The 18,719-nt window shown below is 39.5% G+C and overlaps 1 protein-coding gene across 1 annotated transcript in view; it reads right to left on the bottom strand.

The window, feature by feature from the left end:
- Window positions 1-8,823: 8,823 nt before the first annotated feature.
- LOC131242997 (cysteine-rich receptor-like protein kinase 2) overlaps window positions 8,824-18,719 on the bottom strand; it is a 50,163-nt gene continuing 40,267 nt past the window's right edge. The window contains exon 5 of the mRNA XM_058242041.1: window positions 8,824-9,060. Within this exon, the coding sequence (XP_058098024.1) occupies window positions 8,825-9,060 (236 nt within the window). The 3' untranslated portion in view covers window position 8,824. The remainder of the gene's footprint in view (window positions 9,061-18,719) is intronic.

Consider the following 18,719-nt stretch of genomic DNA (forward strand, 5'->3'; position numbering starts at 1 on the left):
GGTAGATGATGGTTCTCCAATGCCATTGGTCTTATCCCAATCTTTTGCAAATTAGGATCAAAGAAAGGTCATGACACTTTTTAAAAGTGGGCTTTCCTCTGGTTTCATGGGTCTTAATTTTCCCTTGGTAATTCATTGTTTGAGATGGACCCAATCCTTTTTCTTCCTTTTGTCATCCCCATGATACCCTTTGTTTCTTCTTACATGCATGGGTGCACGTGGGCTTGCTAATTACCTTAGGCTCATGCTTTCTTTGGAACAAATGTGGTCCTCTTTGGGCGTTGAAAACCACCCCCACCATTTTGGTTTCCCTCTTCTTATGCATGGGTCTCGGACTAGTGGGCCCATTAGTGACTTGTAGGGCTTCACCATCTCTTGGGTTTCTCCCCTGGTTGGCACGTGGGTGGCCCCTCCATGGGCCTATTTGGGCCCCTTTTTTGTGACACATGAAGCCCAAGCATGGTCTCCTTTGAGATCTTTCGGATCCATCTGGTCATGGCATTTTTCTTTTGTGGAGCATATGACCCATTGCAATATGGTCGGCCCATTCATACGTCCAAATGTGGACCGTGTGCCACCATTGGCTCTTTTTGGGTGATCTCTTAGAAGCATGGCCAAGATTTTCTTGGCCCATTTGAACCTAATGTCTAATGTCCTCTATGGGTTCCTCTTCGGCTGATGCGGAGACATCTTTAATCTTTTCCTTAAACATTCTCATGGTTGCCCACTTAGTGGGCCTCTAGTTTGAAAGTTAAAGAACTCTTAATTGTCATCTTGTGCTCTCTTGCATTGTATAGATGGGGCAACCTGGGTGGGCTTATTTGATGAACAGGCTTTATTTAACAATGCATGTACGTGTTTGGTTTTGGTGAGCCCCTTGAAAATTAGAGAACCCTAAATTGTCACTTGGGCTCTTTTTGGGTTTGCACATGTGGCACTCACTTGTGGGCTCACTTGAAATTTTGCATGGGCCGTGAGTGTGTAACTTGGGCCCTTGGCAGCTAGAGGCTGCTTACATTTGGGCTTTAAACGTGGAAATCATGTATAAGTGATGAAGGCCACTTGGGTCTTTTCTATGTCTTCTTCTTCTTCTTCTTCTTCTTCTTCTTTTGTTTTGGTTTGTTTTGTTTTCAAAGGGCTAGAGCTTTGGTATCCTTTGATCAATTTGAAACATTCGAACTCATCTTCACGGTGTGCTGAGTGGGCTATATATGTGAAGCAAAAGTGCGCCCACTCCTTGGCCCACCCAAGTAATTTAAAGATGAATCCATATGTGGCCAAGATTGGCATATTGAAAAAAATGGGCCCATTCCTTGGCCCCTCTAATCAATGTAAAGCATGAATCCATCTATGTGACTAAGAGGGCCATATGGAGAAAAATGGCCCCATTCCTTGGCCCACCCAAGAAATATAAGGCATGAATCCATCTATGTGGTCACGAGGGCCACATGAAGAAAAATGGGCCTTCCCTTCCTTCGCCCATGCAATCACTTGAAGCATCATCCAAATGGCCAAGAGGGCCACATGGCAATGAAATGAGCCCATGGAATGGTCAGAGAGGTGTCAGTAGAGCTGGACATCAGACTGAGTCAAATCGGATTGGGCCCAACTCGACCAGGTCCGAGTTCTACTTGGTCTGACCCGAACTCGGTCAGATCCGGGACCGAGTCCTGGTCCTCTGACCCAATCCGATCCTAACCCAAGTTGCCTCGGACCGATCCAAGTCCAACTCGGTTAGGAAAACTGAGTCGGATCGGATTGGCCCAGGTTCGAATCGATAACAAGAAAAAAAAGGAGAGAGAGAGAGAGATTGATTTTGTACCTTGATATGGCATCGCTTCTTCTTGTTGAATCTGAGGAAGAGAGACGGCCATTGCAGCTCTTTTCTTCTTCTTCTTCTTCTTCTTCTTCTTCTTCTTCTTCTTTTTCTTGCAGAATCAGAGCTTAATGATGATGATGAAAGAGAAAAGGAATTGAAGAGCTTGGAGAAAGAGAAATGAATTGCAGAGAAAATGCTGAGAGAGAGAGAGAGATAGATTGTGAGAGTATTGTGAAAATTGAAAGCATATAAAAGGATAACTGTTATAAAACTGGAAGATAAATGTTCACATAAAAGCTGTATATTACGATATAACACTTCTGTAAGACCCGTGTCCTAATCCGTACTGTTCCGTTAGCTTCCGCGGTCCTTCCGGTCAAATTCCAGCAACCTTCGCACCGTATTCGGTATTTGCGCACGATCCTAAGCCAGGTCCCGCGCACCGACGTCGGCTCGATCCGAAACTTATGTCTTGACGATCGCGTCGTCGCCGCGGTTCCAACGCCGTGACTTGCGCACCGAACCGATACCCAGGTAAGAAGATGCCGATCAGCGTTTATTCCGAAGAAACACCGCGCGTTGCGGATTTCGAGGGAATCTCTACACAATTAGTCCCACTAATTAACCATAAATGCAACCATACCTCAAAGTACTTCACCCATTCCCTCTTTTTCCAAAAGTCCACCATCTTTCCACCTCACCATTCCTCTTTTTCTCATTTTCAACCTCAACCATCCCTCTTCTCCACCAATTTCAAACTAAACCATACCCCTCATCACTTCTTTCTTACAACCATCACTCCACCCATCCCTCCACCCATTATTTCTATCTCTCCCTCTCATTCTCTAGCAACTTTTCCAAATTCCATGAGAAACTTCTCACATCCAACACTCTCCCTCTCAACTTCAAGTGTGGCCCACCCTCTCATCTCCAATCTCAACCATTCATCTTTCATCAACCTCCATTAATAGTGAAGGTAAGGAGCTAAGGAGTCTAAGGGAGCAAGGAGAAGGAAGATAAGGTGGGTGATTTTCTATTCTTTAGGGCCCACTTGTTGGTGGGACCCATTTGGATGTATGTGATCTAATCAAGAGGGCCCATAGTGGCGGGGTTCCTCTATCTCACCGTATTTCTCTCTCTCTCTCTCTCTCTCTCTCTCTCTTTCTTGTGATGGTGTGGATCCCACCAATATGTGTTATATCTACTCGTTCATCTACATCAGACGGCGTGGCCCGTCATATTGTAGGTGATGATCCACACCATCCACTGTTTGGATGGACCCAATACATTCCCTTTTCTATGTATTATATTTCATATAATATATATATATATGATATATATAATATATATGTATTGTATATATATAATATAGAATATATATACATAGGTGGGCCACGTCCAAGTGGGACCCACCACAATGCTTGTATTGAATGCGGACAGTCCAGCGGACGCTGGACTATGTGGAATGGTAAAAAGAGGTGCTAGTTCACGGCTAGCTTTAAAAAAAAAAAAAGGGGGCAGAAGATGTAATAATAAAATAATATTTTTTTTCTTGGCCACTCATATAGGCCCCACTTTAATGCTTTTATGCAATCCAAGCCGTCCATCCCCTTCCACAGATCATTTTAGGCGTTGAGCATAAAAATGATCTCAATCTGAGCTTATGGTGGGCCATAGTATAGCGAGTAAGTTTCCTACCATTGAAATACACCCCGGTGTTGCTGTACATCAGAAAACCATTCAATATTGGTGTCAATAGACTTGTATCGAGCCTCAGGGGCCAATGAATGGTATGGATCTTACTGATGTGGGCCCCGTTTGTGGAAAACCACAAAAAAATCCTTTTTTTTAAAAAAAAAAAAAAAGAGAAGAAAGAAGAAGCAGCGCACGCTGCTGCTGTCAGAGCGCCACAGGCGCTGCCTGCGCTCGACGACGGACGGACGGTGGGCTGGGGCCCCGGTTGTGGGCCCCACCTTGATGCCTTTCGACCATCCAATCCGTGAATTTGATGGCTCCCCATGGACTGACCGTACATCCCAAAAATCTGCCTCATTCAGAACTCATGTGGGCCATACCATCTAAAATCATGTGAAGACCTGCCTAAATCATATAAAATCGCGTGGTGGGGCCTACCTGAGTTTTGGATGTTGCTGAAACTTGGTTTGTACCGTCATTTAGGTGGGACCCACATAATGGGTGGGCTGGATTGTGAATCACATCTCGGTGGGCCCCAAAACAAAATATATATATATATATATATATATATATATATATATATATATATATATGTTGCTGCTGCCGTGAGGCAGGGACCCACGGCTCCATCCGTGGGCCCCACCATGATGTATATTTTGTATCCACACCGCCCATTTGGTGGGCCACTATTTGACATGGACCCCCCCTCAAAAATCAGGCCAATCCAGCGCTCGGGCGGCCCACATCACAAGAAACAGTGTGAATTGAACTCTACCATTGAAACCCCTTTCTGGGTCCACAGAAGTTCCAGATCAAGCTGAAAATTGTTGTTCCCCTCCTCCCTGGCCCGTGTGACCTTATGAATAAGTTGGATTTCAAATGAACATTTCAGTGGGCCTTACCCAAGGTTCAAGTGACCTTATGAATAGGTTGGATTTCAAATAAATATTATGGTGGGCCCTAGGCCCATGGGATGGAGCCATATTGATGTATTTCTGGCCGTTGGGGAGGCCCACCTTGATATATATATAAGGCCCATGAGGTTAGGCCCATTCGACGTATTGGTGGCCCGTTGTCGAGGCCCACTCTGATATATATAAGGGCCATGTTACGAGACCCATTGTGATGTTTTCAAAGGCTCATGGAGTATGACCCATTGCAATGTACATAAGGCCCACTAATGCGGCCCACTTGATTTATATAAGGCCCATATGAGATGGCCCATTTGATGTATCTGAGAACTATGGGTCGAGGCCCAATGAGATGTATATTAGTCCATTGCAATGTGTGATTTCCTATGGTTGTGTAATGGTACTTTATGGCGGGCTATGCCTTGGGAACAATGTTGGTTTGACGTCCACATTGTAAGGACAATGTTGGTTAAATGTCCGCATTGTCACACTCCTTAAGGCCTCTGATAGGTCCATACTTATACTCTGCAGGCCGTCTAGGCCCATTTCGGTGATACGCAGAGCCCATCCCTATATGCATGTTTAGTATAGATCCATGGTTCATGATCATTCGCATCATATGTATGCCTGACGTGAGGAGTGACCGATCATAGCATATGCCTTTGGGCAGACTGTTTATGGGCTCCCTGATAGGCGGAGTTGCCCCATATAAGTGCATGGTACATACAGACTGTTGCATGACTGATAATGTGACTCATGCACTTGCATTTGTGTGATTATAGTTACTATATGCCCTAGCGACATCAGGGCCATAGCCTCCACAGATACATCGTGGATGGCAGGATTGGAGACCGGAAATATTTGATTCTAGCATACGGGCACCATAGATGTCCCTAGGTGAAAATCCCTAAACCCGATGGTACCAGAGGATGACTCCAATGTCGAGACCGAGTGGATATATGAGCGCACGAGGGCCGAATACCAGAGGGCCGCGTCTCCCACTGTGTCGTGGTCGGTTGGAAAGGAGTGTGGCCTTACTCGCCCGAGGGTAGGGGGCAATACTAGGCTGAGTTTGACCAGCTCGCGAATGGGTCCGCTATCGACGTGCCGGATAGGTATTGGCAGACTATTGGTCAGGCGGATAGTGAGGTTTCTTACGCTCACTTGGACTGTGCGGCTAGGAGAGCGACAGTGCCATTTGGAGTGTATTGAACCCCGGTGATTATCCAGAATGAGAACTGTACTGATACATGTTGAGGATTGGCATGCTTGAGTTGCATCTTGCATCGCATGGCCGTGTTATGGCCGATAGCATTCATATCTTGTACCGCATAGCCTTGGTACGGCTGATTGCATTCATGTGCTCATCATCATGATTCCGCATCACTCTGACCTTGCATTTTGAGCACGTCTATATTGCGCACACACTTACACCACCCTCTAAGCTTTCCATAAGCTTATGCACGATTGATGCGTGCAGGTGACGCTAGACGCAGTCGCAGCCATAGTCTCGTTGTAGTTGGAGCGTGCAGCCGAGCTTCTGGAGTTCTGTTTCTTTTGTTACGTTGTATTTTATTTTCTTTCAGTCGCATTGTACTTAAAAAGTTTTTGATCATAGTGGATTTTGTGGTGGTGTTCTTGTGGTTATTGTTTGTGGGTTATGCTTTTGTTATGCTCATTATGAATCAGACTGATGACTTAAAATCCTCCTTGTAGTATCCCCGGATCGGAACCTGGTGAATGGGTACCGGGATCCGAAAATGGGGTTCTACGGAGGCTGTCGGCGCCGGATTCGGCGATCGGGAATTTTGTGAGCCCGGTTTCCGAGTTCGGGGCGTGACAACTTCTATCTTTGTAAAGATTACCTTGGCCTAAAAACAGCCCAATCTATTCATCTGATGTACTATGTCGAAAGCTCATGGTTTTACTTGATGTATTTACTGTGTGTGGCTCACCAAATAATTAGGCAATTCAAATTGACTTAATAACACCAAGATGATCATGCAAAACATATAACTATAAGGTATCACTTTTACTTTGCACTTCAATCCACCAAATGCAAACATCAGTCAGTACTCAGTTACGCTAGGTTGGATGTTTAATTGATCAAAACCAATTTCGCTAATGGCAATGACAATCTCATTGACCTAATCAGGTTTCACATCACCATCCTACCATGGGCGAGGTTAATTTGAAATCTTACTTAAAATAGAATTTCAAAGGATTGTGATATTGGGTTATTTTTCTTCACTTTCTGTCGATTTTCTTCACAAACCCATGTTGAACATTGAAGGCAGTGACAATGGTATTGTTGAAATAAATGGAACTTCTATACAAATCAAACAAGGGCTATGATGCAATTTGTTAAAATTACTTACCAATTGGTAGGGGTTAGATGTACTGAGAGCACCCAAGAACAGTACAAAAATCCTGGTCTAAGTGACAGTAGTCAGAAAAACCAACCATCATAATCTCGCAAGTTTTACAACTACATATAATTTGTTGGTTCAAATTGTGCCAGCCACCATTAGTGATAGAACTTGAAAAGTTTTGTTTGGATGCCAAAGTGAAATACCAAAAGTTGCTAATTTTCTTGGCATTCAAAATGAGGGAGTAGCCCTCAAATTGCAATTGCATTTCCTCAATTCCAGCTTGAAATTAGCAAAAACTGCAATGTGGATCTCAGGCCTTCAATATGAATGTGAAAGAACAGAACTTTGATTTGGTTATTCCCACTTTGTAAGAGTGGGGCATAGCCATCTTATTTGGACTGAAATAGTGGGGCATAGCCAGATACTGGAACTAATTAATGATCATAGCCATCTTATTTCATTCGTTAAATTTAAACTATTGAACAATTTCTTCATCTGTAAGCATCCATTTGATAGGAAGCTATAGGATGGTGCTCAATTTGAAATGTTCCATCCACAACCAGCCCCACGATTTGGACAATCTAAATTTAAGTGCATGAAAAAAAATAAAAATAAAACAAAGGGTGTGTGTTCCACTTGCCTGATCAGTCAACAAATGCAGGGAAGTGTTTGCATTTTTGTGACTAATATTAGAACCAAGTCAATCCAAATCAAGGAGAACCTTGCTCAATGTTACAAGAGTTGAAGTTTGACATGAGAAAAAGGAGAATCTTATAGCTCCCTTCGGGAATAAATAGAGTACAAGAAAGGACAAAACAGACTTCCCTAAGCAGGAGAACACTAGAACACTCCATTCAATCACATTTTCTAAGAAGAAAAATATCTTGAAAGCTGATGGTGGCTACCTTGAAAATCACCATCAATAGCCCACAAAACAAAAGTTATTGAGACAATGTGTTAGATTGCACCATTATTTCATGATATTTTGTGTCACATTAGACATGATATTTAGTGCAAACAAGATGTTAAGAAGTTGTATGGATAAAAAATTGTTATGGTTGCGGCAAATACCATGAAATTTCATGACTAATCAATCTAATTTGGTGCAGATTTTCATGAAATTTGGTACCAAACACACTTTAAGCTAAAATTTAAAAAATAATAAAGAAAGAAAGAAAGAAAGAAAAAGAAAAAGATTAGGTAACATGCACATACTCACATAAACCATGTCCAACATCATGTCCAAAATCAAAAGTAAAAAAAACCTAACATGCACATACTAACATATAGATTAGGTAAAACTTTCATACATTCAATACCGTCTATATGATGAATGCCTTTGTGGCATGTAACTAAATGAACCTTGTCCATAATAATAACCCCCTCCTCCACCTCTACCTTCGTCGCCAGATTCATCCTTCGGTTCTCTTTTTACTGATTCAACTGCAAGAGAAATCTTGGGCGAATCTAAGCTTGATGTGTCCAAAAAATAGTCGTTCACCTCTGCTGAATCGGATGGTAGGGATCCCTTCTTATCGTCCACACTCACAGATGCAAGAACTTTTTTCAGATGCTTTTTATGACCCGATTTATGATTCATGTGGCTAGACCCACTCGAAACGAAGGACTACACTGAAATCGCAATTCAGTTCTCTCGACTCCATCTAGAAACACATGGCATTGCAGTTGGGGTGGGTCGTTTCCATGAATTAAAATCACTTCATTTCCATTTTAGCCATTTCTTCGATATTTAATTATGTTTGTTACAATTCAATCCAACTAAGCATTCATGAAACCTTCATCTCTTGAATTTTATAAGATGTACCATGTATGTGATCTTGTTGGATAGGGGTTATACAGCACCTGAGTATGCAATCCATGGGCAGCTATCTGAGAAGGTTGACACATACAGCTATGGCGTGGTCGTCCTGGAAATCATAAGTGCAATTCAGTTCCCATAGAATATGAAGATTATAGAGGATGAATGGAGGGATGGAAACAATTCATGTGATTGTGATTATTCTGACTCACAATGTTCCTGCAAATTTAGTTCTACGATGGCTCCGGTCTTCTGGAAGTAGTCTTGCCAACTCAAAATCCACAATTCTGGGTTGGAAATTGTCGTCAAGCAGTATATTGCTGGGTTTTATATCTCGGTGTATGATACAGACATGGAATTCCTTGTGCAGATATGCAAGGCCCCGAGCGACACCAACGATTATATCGAATCGCTGTTTCCAGTTGAGGGACCCACGTCCGTTGCCTGTGATGAATCCGGCAGAATTGTATTCAGCCCAAAGCAAAGAAACCAAAAAAAATAAAAATAAATAAATAAAGCATTGCCATATTTGTCATGAGAAACCAACTTATATACCTCTCATTGCAGTTTATCTTGGGCGCAACGAAGTTTTATTGCATTAGTGCTATCAGTAATTAGCCAGCATGGATTGGTGCTGCTGTTGTATAACTTGTATTGATTATTAGGCTTTGGGAGAGTGCTTTGTCATGTAAATTGCATTTGAATTTTTTCCTTGTAATAGCATCATGGAAAAGCTGTCACACTTAAGTGTGCAGGATTTAGTTGTATTACATAAATCAAGTGACAGGGCCCTCTCTTGTTCTAAAAACTATATCATTTACAAGTGTGAAATGAAAAATTCAGTTGGACACCTTTCACAAGGCTGCAGGTGGGTCGTTGAGAAGAAACTTTTACATGCAGGTTTTCTGTATTCTGTTTCTATATCTAATTGCATGGCCTATTTGACACCCAAACAATGGTGGAATGTGCAGAAAAAAGGAACCCAGATGGTTTTTTTTTTTTTTTTGGTATATAAATTTGTTTCTTTTACCTGCAGGCTTGGGTTGGCATATATAAGGTCCACAAGGCTTGTAGGTTGGAATTCTGCAACATGGAAAACCTTGAATTGTATTTTCTTGCAGACGGCTTCCTCCAGGGATTGAATCACATAAAGTCTGTGTTTCCTTGTATGTGTTTTCCTATTGTTTGTTGCTTCTTGATTTGCCGTCTCGATTTATTGATCTAATGATAAATCTCCAAGGGTCCATTTGGTAATGATCAGAGTTGTGAGCTGTGTAAGCTATTATGGACACATCTGTGATGAATAGGCCTGTCTGGACACCTGTCAGGGATAACTGTTTTGTTGTCTGTTGTCCTGGTTGTTGTTTGTTAAATACCCTAGAATAGGGATGGATGGATGAGTCACTATAAGAAAGTAGGCCTTTAGCCTCAATTTTTTAGCCTCGTTTCAAAAAAAGGAGGCTAAATATGGTTTTTAGCCTCAGTTGTAAAGGAACTGAGGTTAAAAATTCACTTTTTGCCTCGGTTGATGAGAAACTGAGGCCAAAACTCTGCCCTATTGCCTCGGTTGGTGAGAAACTAAGGCTAAAAGTCTGCCCTTTTGCTTCGGTTGGTGAACAACTGATGCTAAAAGTCTGCCCTTTTGCCTCGGTTAGTGAGCAACTGAGGCTAAAAGTCTACCTTTTTGCCTCGGTTGTTGAGAAACTGAGGCTAAAAGTCTGCTCTTTTGCCTCGGTTGGTGAGAAACTGAGGCCAAAAGTCTGCCTTTTTGCCTCGGTTATTGAAAATTGAGGCCAAAAGCTTGCCTTTTTGCCTCGGTTATTGAAAACTGAGGCCAAAAGTCTACCCTTTTGTCTCAGTTGGTGAGTAACTATGACCAAAAGTCTACCCTTTTGTCTCGGTTATTGAAAACTGAGGCCAAAAGTCTGCCATTTTGCCTCAGTTGGTGAGAAACTGAGGCCAAAAGTTTACCATTTTGCCTCAGTTGGTGAGCAACCGAGGCTAAAAGTCTGCCCTTTTGCCTCAGTTGGTGAGAAACTGAGGCTAAAAGTCTGCCCTTTTGCATCGGTTGGTGAAGAAATGAGGCCAAATGTCTACTCTTTTGCCTCGGTTGGTAAGTAACTGAAGCTAAAAGTCTGTTCTTTTGCCTTGGTTGGTTAGTAACCGAGGCGAAAAGTATGTCCATCATTTTTGGAAACTCATTTATGGAAGTGGGCCGAAAAATTATTTCTTGAAGACGTCTATTATTGAAGCCTTCTTGAGGCTACCGAACTCATCATGGTGGGCCACAGTAAGATTTCAAAGGTAAATGGTCCCATTATCACTGATCCATGCATTATGGCCCATTGGAGTGTTGAATCAGCTTACTATTTAGGGTCCCATTCTAAAATAATCTATCATAAAAAATGGATGGAGCAGATGCCATGCCATGGTGGGCCCTATAGAGGTCTTTGGTTCAATGCCCTTTTTTCCTCGATTATGGAAAACTGAGGCCAATATCGCCCTAGACACGTGCCGTTATACTAAGAAAGTAGCAAGGGTACGTTTGACCTTGTGTTTTCATTATTTCCCGTAAAGCCCAGCTACAAAAGCAAGCCACCATTCCTCTCACTCAGAGGCTTTTCGGGCAAAAGGTCTCTCACACTACGCCAAAACTGTGAAAAAAGGATGGTACAAAACCGTCTCAAATGACCAAAAAGGACGGTCATGGACCGTCGCATGGGCCGTCAAATTTTGACGTGTCGTATTACTTAAAGGACGGTCAAAAACTATCATTCTTATTGACTTAAAAAGGATGGTCATGAACCGTCCCATCGACAGTCCTTTAAAAGGACGGTCATGGACCGTCCTTAAAAGGGATTGTCATAGACCGTCTCTGATGAGCCTTTAAAAGGACGGTCATGGACCATCCTTAAAAAGGACTGTCATGGACCGTCTCTTATGGCCTTTCAAAGGACGGCTATGGACCGTCCTTTAAAAGGACGATCATGGACCGTCCTTTAAAAAGACTGTTATGGACCGTCTCTTATGAGCCTTCAAAGGACGGCCACAGATCGTCCTTAAAAAGGACTGTCATGGACCGTCCCTTATGAGCCTTTAAAACACATTCAAGTTTGAGAGGATCAATATACACTTGTTATAATATATTTCATCATATTCTTCCTGATATACACCTATTATATAATATATTTCATCATATTCACATTCATATCCATCTAAACCCAAACTATGTAAATCCAACATAAACTACATTCATCCAAACATAAACTACATCCATCCAAACACAAGCAATCTTATCCACATTACATTCATCCAAACATAAACTACATTCATCCAAACACAAACAATCTTATCCACATTACATTCATCCAAACATAAACTACATCCATCCAAACACAAACAATCTTATCCACATTACATTCATCCACGCATAAATACATATAAGTTTAACATCATAAATAAAAAAGGAAAAAAAATCAGCAACAACTTGCGTCTTTCATCGGAAAAAAATAATATTAAACCAACAAAACATTATAATTCAGAATCATAAAGAATTACATAAACTTCTTCAAAAAAAAGTGGACACTTTTTTAAAATAAAACTGATCATTAAAATAAAACTTATGCAAGCAAATAATGCAAAAAAGTGTTTCAATTCAGGTTAATAGAAACAACAACAAAAATTAAAGGTCTGTAAAAAGGGGCATGTGTTAAAAGGGATACATTCTTATTTGTTGCCATGTGATTGGGCTACAATTCAAGTTAATAGAAACAACAGCAAAAATTAAAGCTTTGTAAAAATGGGCATGTGTTAAAAGGGATACATTCTTGTTTCTTGCCATGTGATTGGGCTACACTATTACAACAATTGGGTTTGGGCTCGGGATCGGGTTTAGAATTAGGTTTACAAGTTTAGGTTTAGGTTTAGGTTAGGGAGTTGAGATTAGGATTAGGTGTAGGTCTAGGTTTAAGGATTTGAGAATACATTTAGGTTTTAGGTTTAGGTTTAGGTTATAGGTTATAGGTTTAGGTTTAGGTTTAGGATTAGGTTTTAGGTTATAGGTTATAAGTTTAGGTTATAGGTTATATAGGTTATAGGTTAAGGTTTAGGTTATAGGTTTTGGTTTTGGTTTAGGTTAAGGCTTAGGTTTAGGTTAAGGTTTATGTTTTAGTTATAGGTTATAGCTTTAGGGAATTGAGAATAGGTAAAGGTTAAGCTTTAGGTTTAGGAAATCGGGTCTGAGTTCGGGATCGGGTTTAGGTTTGGGTTTTCAAGTTTAGGTTTAAGTTTAGGTTAGGGAGTTGAGATTAGGATTAGGTGTAGGTTTAGGTTTAAAGATTTGAGAATACATTTCCATTTTAGGTTTAGGTTTAGGTTTTAGGCTTAGGTTTAGGTTATAGGTTTAGGTTATAAGTGTAGGTAATAGGTTTAGGTTTAGGTTAGGTTATAGGTTAAGGTTTAGGTTTAGGAAATCGGGTTCGGGTTCGGGATCGGGTTTAAGTTTGGGTTTTCAAGTTTAGGTTTAGGTTTAGGTTAGGGAGTTGAGATTAGGATTAGGTGTAGGTTTAGGTTTAAGGATTTGAGAATATATTTAGGCTTTAGGTTTAGGTTTACGTTATAGGTTTAGGTTTGGGTTTAGGTTAAGGTTTAGGTTTAGGTTATAAGCAATAGGTTTAGGGAATTGAGAATAGGTTAATATTTAGGTTTAGGAAATCGGGTTCGGGTTCGGGATCGGGTTTAGGTTTGGATTTTCAAGTTTAGGTTTAGATTTAGGTTAGGGAGTTGAGATTAGGATTAGGTGTAGGTTTAGGTTTAGGGATTTGAGAATACATTAAGGTTTAGGTTTAGGAAATCGGGTTCGGGTTCAGGATCGGGTTTAGGTTTGAGTTTTCAAGTTTAGGTTTAGGTTTAGGTTAGGGAGTTAAGATTAGGATTAGGTTTAGGTTTAAGTTTAGGGATTTGAGAATACATTTAGGTTTTAGATCTATGTTTAGGTTATAGGTTATATGTTTAGGTTTAGGTTAAGGTATAGGTTTAGGTTATAAGCAATAGGTTTAGGGAATTGAGAATAGGTTAAGGTTTAGGTTTAGGAAATTGGGTTCGGGTTTGGGATCGGGTTTAGGTTTGGGTTTTCAGGTTTAAGTTTAGGTTTAGGTTAGGGAGTTGAGATTAGGATTAGGTGTAGGTTTAGGTTTAAGGATTTGAGAATACATTAGGTTTTAGGTTTAGGTTTAGGTTATATGTTAGAGGTTTAGGTTTAGGTTTAGGTTATAAGCTACAGGTTTAGGGAATTGAGAATAGTTTATGGTTTAGGTTTAGGAAATCGGGTTCGGGTTCGGGATCGGGTTTAGGTTTTGCTTTTCAGGTTTAGGTTTAGGTTTTGGTTAGGAAGCTGAGATTAGGATTAGGTGTAGGTATAAGTTTAGGGATTTGAGAATACATTTAGGTTTTAGGTTTGGGTTTAGGTTATAGGTTACAGGTTTAGGTTTATGTTTAGGTTTAGGTTAAGGTTTAGGTTTAGGCATAGGTTTAGGTTATAAGCTATGGGTTTAGGGAATTGAGAATAGGTTAAGGTTTAGGTTTAGGAAATCGGGTTCGGGTTCGGGATCGGGTTTAGGTTTTGGTTTTCAAGTTTAGGTTTATGTTTAGGTTAGGGAGTTGAGATTAGGATTAGGTGTAGGTTTAGGTTTAGGGATTTGAGAATACATTAGGTTTAGGTTTACGTTTAGGTTTATGTTATATGTTATAGGTTTAGTTTTAGGTTTAGGTTTACGTTTAGGTTATAAGCTATAGGTTTAGGGAATTGAGAATAAGTTAAGGTTTAGGTTTAGGAAATCAAGTTCAGGTTCGGGATCGGGTTTAGGTTTTGGTTTTCAAGTTTAGGTTTAGGTTTAGGTTAGTGAGTTGAGATTAGGATTAGGTGTAGGTTTAGGTTTAGGGATTTGAGAATACATTTAGGTTTTAGGTTTAAGTTTAAGTTATAGGTTATATGTTTAGGTTTAGGTTAGGTTAAGGTTATAGGTTATAGGTTTAGGTTTAGGTTTAGGTTTAGGTTTAGGTTATAAGATATAGGTTGAGGGAATTGAGAATAGGTTAATGTTTAGGTTTAGGAAATCGGGTTCGGGTTTGGGATCGGGTCTAGGTTTGGGTTTTCAAGTTTAACTTTAAGTTTAGGTTTAGGTTAGGGAGTTGAGATTAGGATTAGGTGTAGGTTTAGGTTTAAGGATTTGAGAATACATTTAGGTTTTAGGTTTAGATTTAGGTTATAGGTTACAGGTTTAGGTTTAGGTTTAGGTTATAGGTTATAGGTTTAGGTTTAGGTTAAGGTTAACGTTAAGGTTTAGGTTTAGGCTTAGGTTATAAGATATAGGTTTAGGGAATTGAGAATAGGTTAATGTTTAGGTTTAGAAAATCGGGATCGGGTTTAGGTTTGAGTTTTCAAGTTTAGGTTTAAGTTTAGGTTAGGGAGTTGAGATTCGGATTAGGTGTAGGTTTAGGTTTAAGGATTTGAGAATACATTTCAATTTTAGATTTAGGTTTAGGTTTTATCCTTAGGTTTAGGTTATAGGTTTAGGTTATAAGTGTAGGTAATAGGTTTAGGTTTAGGCTAGGTTATAGGTTAAGGTTTAGGTTTAGGAAATCGGGTTCGGGTTCGGGATCGGGTTTAAGTTTGGGTTTTCAAGGTTAGGTTTACGTTTAGGTTAGGTAGTTGAGATTAGGATTAGGTGCAGGTTTACGTTTAGGGATTTGAGAATACATTTAGGTTTTAGGTTTAGGTTTAGGTTATAGGTTATAGGTTTAGGTTTGGGTTCAGGTTAAAGTTTAGGTTTAGGTTATAAGCAATAGGTTTAGGGAATTGAGAATAGGTTAATGTTTAAGTTTAGGAAATTGGGTTCGGGTTCGGGTTCGGGTATAGGTTTGGGTTTTCAAGTTTAAGTTTAGATTTAGGTTAGGGAGTTGAGATTAGGATTAAGTGTAGGTTTAGGTTTAGGGATTTGAGAATACATTAAGGTTTAGGTTTAGGAAATCGGGTTCGGGTTCAGGATCGGGTTTAGGTTTGACTTTTCAAGTTTAGGTTTAGGTTTAGGTTAGGGAGTTGAGATTAGGATTAGGTGTAGGTTTAAGTTTAGGGTTTTAAGAATACATTTAGGTTTAAGATTTATATTTAGGTTATAGGTTATAGGTTTAGGTTTAAGTTTAGGTTAAGGTATAGGTTTAGGTTATAAGCAATAGGTTTAGGGAATTGAGAATAGGTTAAGGTTTAGGTTTAGGAAATCGGGTTCGGGTTCGGGATCGGGTTTAGGTTTAGGTTTTCAAGTTTAAGTTTAGGTTTAGGTTAGGGAGTTGAGATTAGGATTTGGTGTAGGTTTAGGTATAAGGATTTGAGAATACATTTAGGTTTTAGGTTTAGGGTTTGGTTATAGGTTAAGGTTTTAGGTCATAGGTTTTGTTTTAGGTTAAGGTTATAGGTTTTGGTTTAGGTTTCGGTTAAGGTTTAGGTTTAGGTTTAGATTACTAGCTATAGGTTTAGGGAATTGAGAATAGGTTAATGTTTAGGTTTAGGAAATCGAGTTCGGGTTTGGGATCGGGTTTAGGTTTGGTTTTCAAGTTTAGGTTTAAGTTTAGGTTAGGGAGTTGAGATTAGGATTAGGTGTAGGTTTAGGTTTAAGGATTTGAGAATACATTTCAATTTTAGGTTTAGGTTTAGGTTTTAGGCTTAGGTTTAGGTTATAGGTTTAGGTTATAAGTGCAGGTAATAGGTTTAGGTTTAGGTTAGGTTATAGGTTAAGGTTTAGGTTTAGGAAATCGGGTTCGGGTTCGGGATCGGGTTTAGGTTTGGGTTTTCAAGTTTAGGTTTAGGTTTAGGTTAGGGAGTTGAGATTAGGATTAGGTGTAGGTTTAGGTTTAGGGATTTGAGAATACCTTTAGGTTTTAGGTTTAGGTTTAGGTTATAGCTTGTAGGTTTAGGTTTAGGTTTAGGTAAAGGTTTAGGTTTAGGTTGTAAGCTATAGGTTTAGGGAATTGAGAATAGTTTAATGTTTAGTTTAGGAAATCGGGTTCGGGTTCGGGTTCGGGTTTAGGTTTAGGTTTAGGTTAGGGAGTTGAGATTACGATTAGGTGTAGGTTTAGGTTCAGGGATTTAAGAATACATTAAGGTTTAGGTTTAGGAAATCGGGTGCGGGTTCAGGATCAGGTTTAGGTTTGACTTTTCAAGTTTAGATTTAGGTTTAAGTTAGGGAGTTGAGATTAGGATTAGGTGTAGGTTTAGGTTTAGGGATTTGAGAATACATTTAGGTTTAAGATTTATATTTAGGTTATAGGTTATAGGTTTAGGTTTAAGTTTAGGTTAAGGTATAGGTTTAGGTTATAAGCAATAGGTTTAGGGAATTGAGAATAGGTTAAGGTTTAGGTTTAGGAAATCGGGTTCGGGTTCGGGATCGGGTTTAGGTTTAGGTTTTCAAGTTTAAGTTTAGGTTTAGGTTAGGGAGTTGAGATTAGGATTTGGTGTAGGTTTAGGTATAAGGATTTGAGAATACATTTAGGTTTTAGGTTTAGGGTTTGGTTATAGGTTACAGGTTTAGGTTTAGGTTTAGGTTATAGGTTATAGGTTTAGGTTAAGGTTAAGGTTAAGGTTAAGGTTTAGGTTTAGGTTTAGGTTACAAGATATAGGTCTAGGGAATTGAGAATAGGTTAATGTTTAGGTTTAGGAAATCGGGTTCGGGTTCGTGATCGGGTTTAGGATTGGGTTTTCAAGTTTAGGTTTAAGTTTAGGTTAGGGAGTTGTGATTATGATTTGGTGTAGGTTTACGTTTAGGGATTTGAGAATACATTTAGGTTTTAGGTTTAGGTTTAGGTTATACGTTATAGGTTTAGGTTTGGGTTTAGGTTAAAGTTTAGGTTATAGGTTTAGGTTTAGGTTAGGTTATAGGTTAAGGTTTAGGTTTAGGAAATCAGGTTCGGGTTCAGGATCGGGTTTATGTTTGGGTTTTCAAGTTTAGGTTTATGTTTAGGTTAGGGAGTTGAGATTAGGATTAGGTGTAAGTTTAAGTACAGGGATTTGAGAATACATTTAGGTTTTAGGTTTAGGTTTAGGTTATACGTTATAGGTTTAGGTTTGGGTTTAGGTTAAAGTTTAGGTTTAGGTTATAAGCAATAGGTTTAGGGAATTGAGAATAGGTTAATGTTTAAGTTTAGGAAATTGGGTTCGGGTTCGGGTTCGGGTATTGGTTTGGGTTTTCAAGTTTAAGTTTAGATTTAGGTTAGGGAGTTGAGATTAGGATTAAGTGTAGGTTTAGGTTTAGGGATTTGAGAATACATTAAGGTTTTGGTTTAGGAAATCGGGTTCGGGTTCAGGATCGGGTTTAGGTTTGACTTTTCAAGTTTAGGTTTAGGTTTAGGTTAGGGAGTTGAGATTAGGATTATGTGTAGGTTTAAGTTTAGGGATTTGAGAATACATTTAGGTTTAAGATTTATGTTTAGGTTATAGGTTATAGGTTTAGGTTTAAGTTTAGGTTAAGCTATTGGTTTAGGTTATAAGCAATAGGTTTAGGGAATTGAGAATAGGTTAAGGTTTAGGTTTAGGAAATCGGGTTCGGGTTCGGGATCGGGTTTAGGTTTGGATTTTCAAGTTTAAGTTTAGGTTTAGGTTAGGGAGTTGAGATTAGGGTTTGGTGTAGGTTTAGGTATAAGAATTTGAGAATACATTTAGGTTTTAGGTTTAGGTTTAGGTTATAGGTTACAGGTTTAGGTTTAGGTTTAGGTTATAGGTTATAAGTTTAGGTTAAGGTTAAGGTTAAGGTTAAGGTTTAGGTTTAGGTTTAGGTTATAAGATATAGGTTTAGGGAATTGAGAATAGGTTAATGTTTAGGTTTAGGAAATCGGGTTCGGGTTCGGGTTTAGGTTTGTGTTTTCAAGTTTAGGTTTAAGTTTAGGTTAGGGAGTTGAGATTAGGATTAGGTGAAGGTTTAGGTTTATGGAATTGAGAATACATTTCCATTTTAGGTTTAGGTTTAGGTTTTAGCCTTAGGTTTAGGTTATAGGTTTAGGTTATAAGTGTAGGTAATAGGTTTAGGTTTAGGTTAGGTTATAGGTTAAGGTTTAGG

Source organism: Magnolia sinica, chromosome 4 (assembly GCF_029962835.1).
Source record: "Magnolia sinica isolate HGM2019 chromosome 4, MsV1, whole genome shotgun sequence".
NCBI classification, from domain to species: domain Eukaryota; kingdom Viridiplantae; phylum Streptophyta; class Magnoliopsida; order Magnoliales; family Magnoliaceae; genus Magnolia; species Magnolia sinica.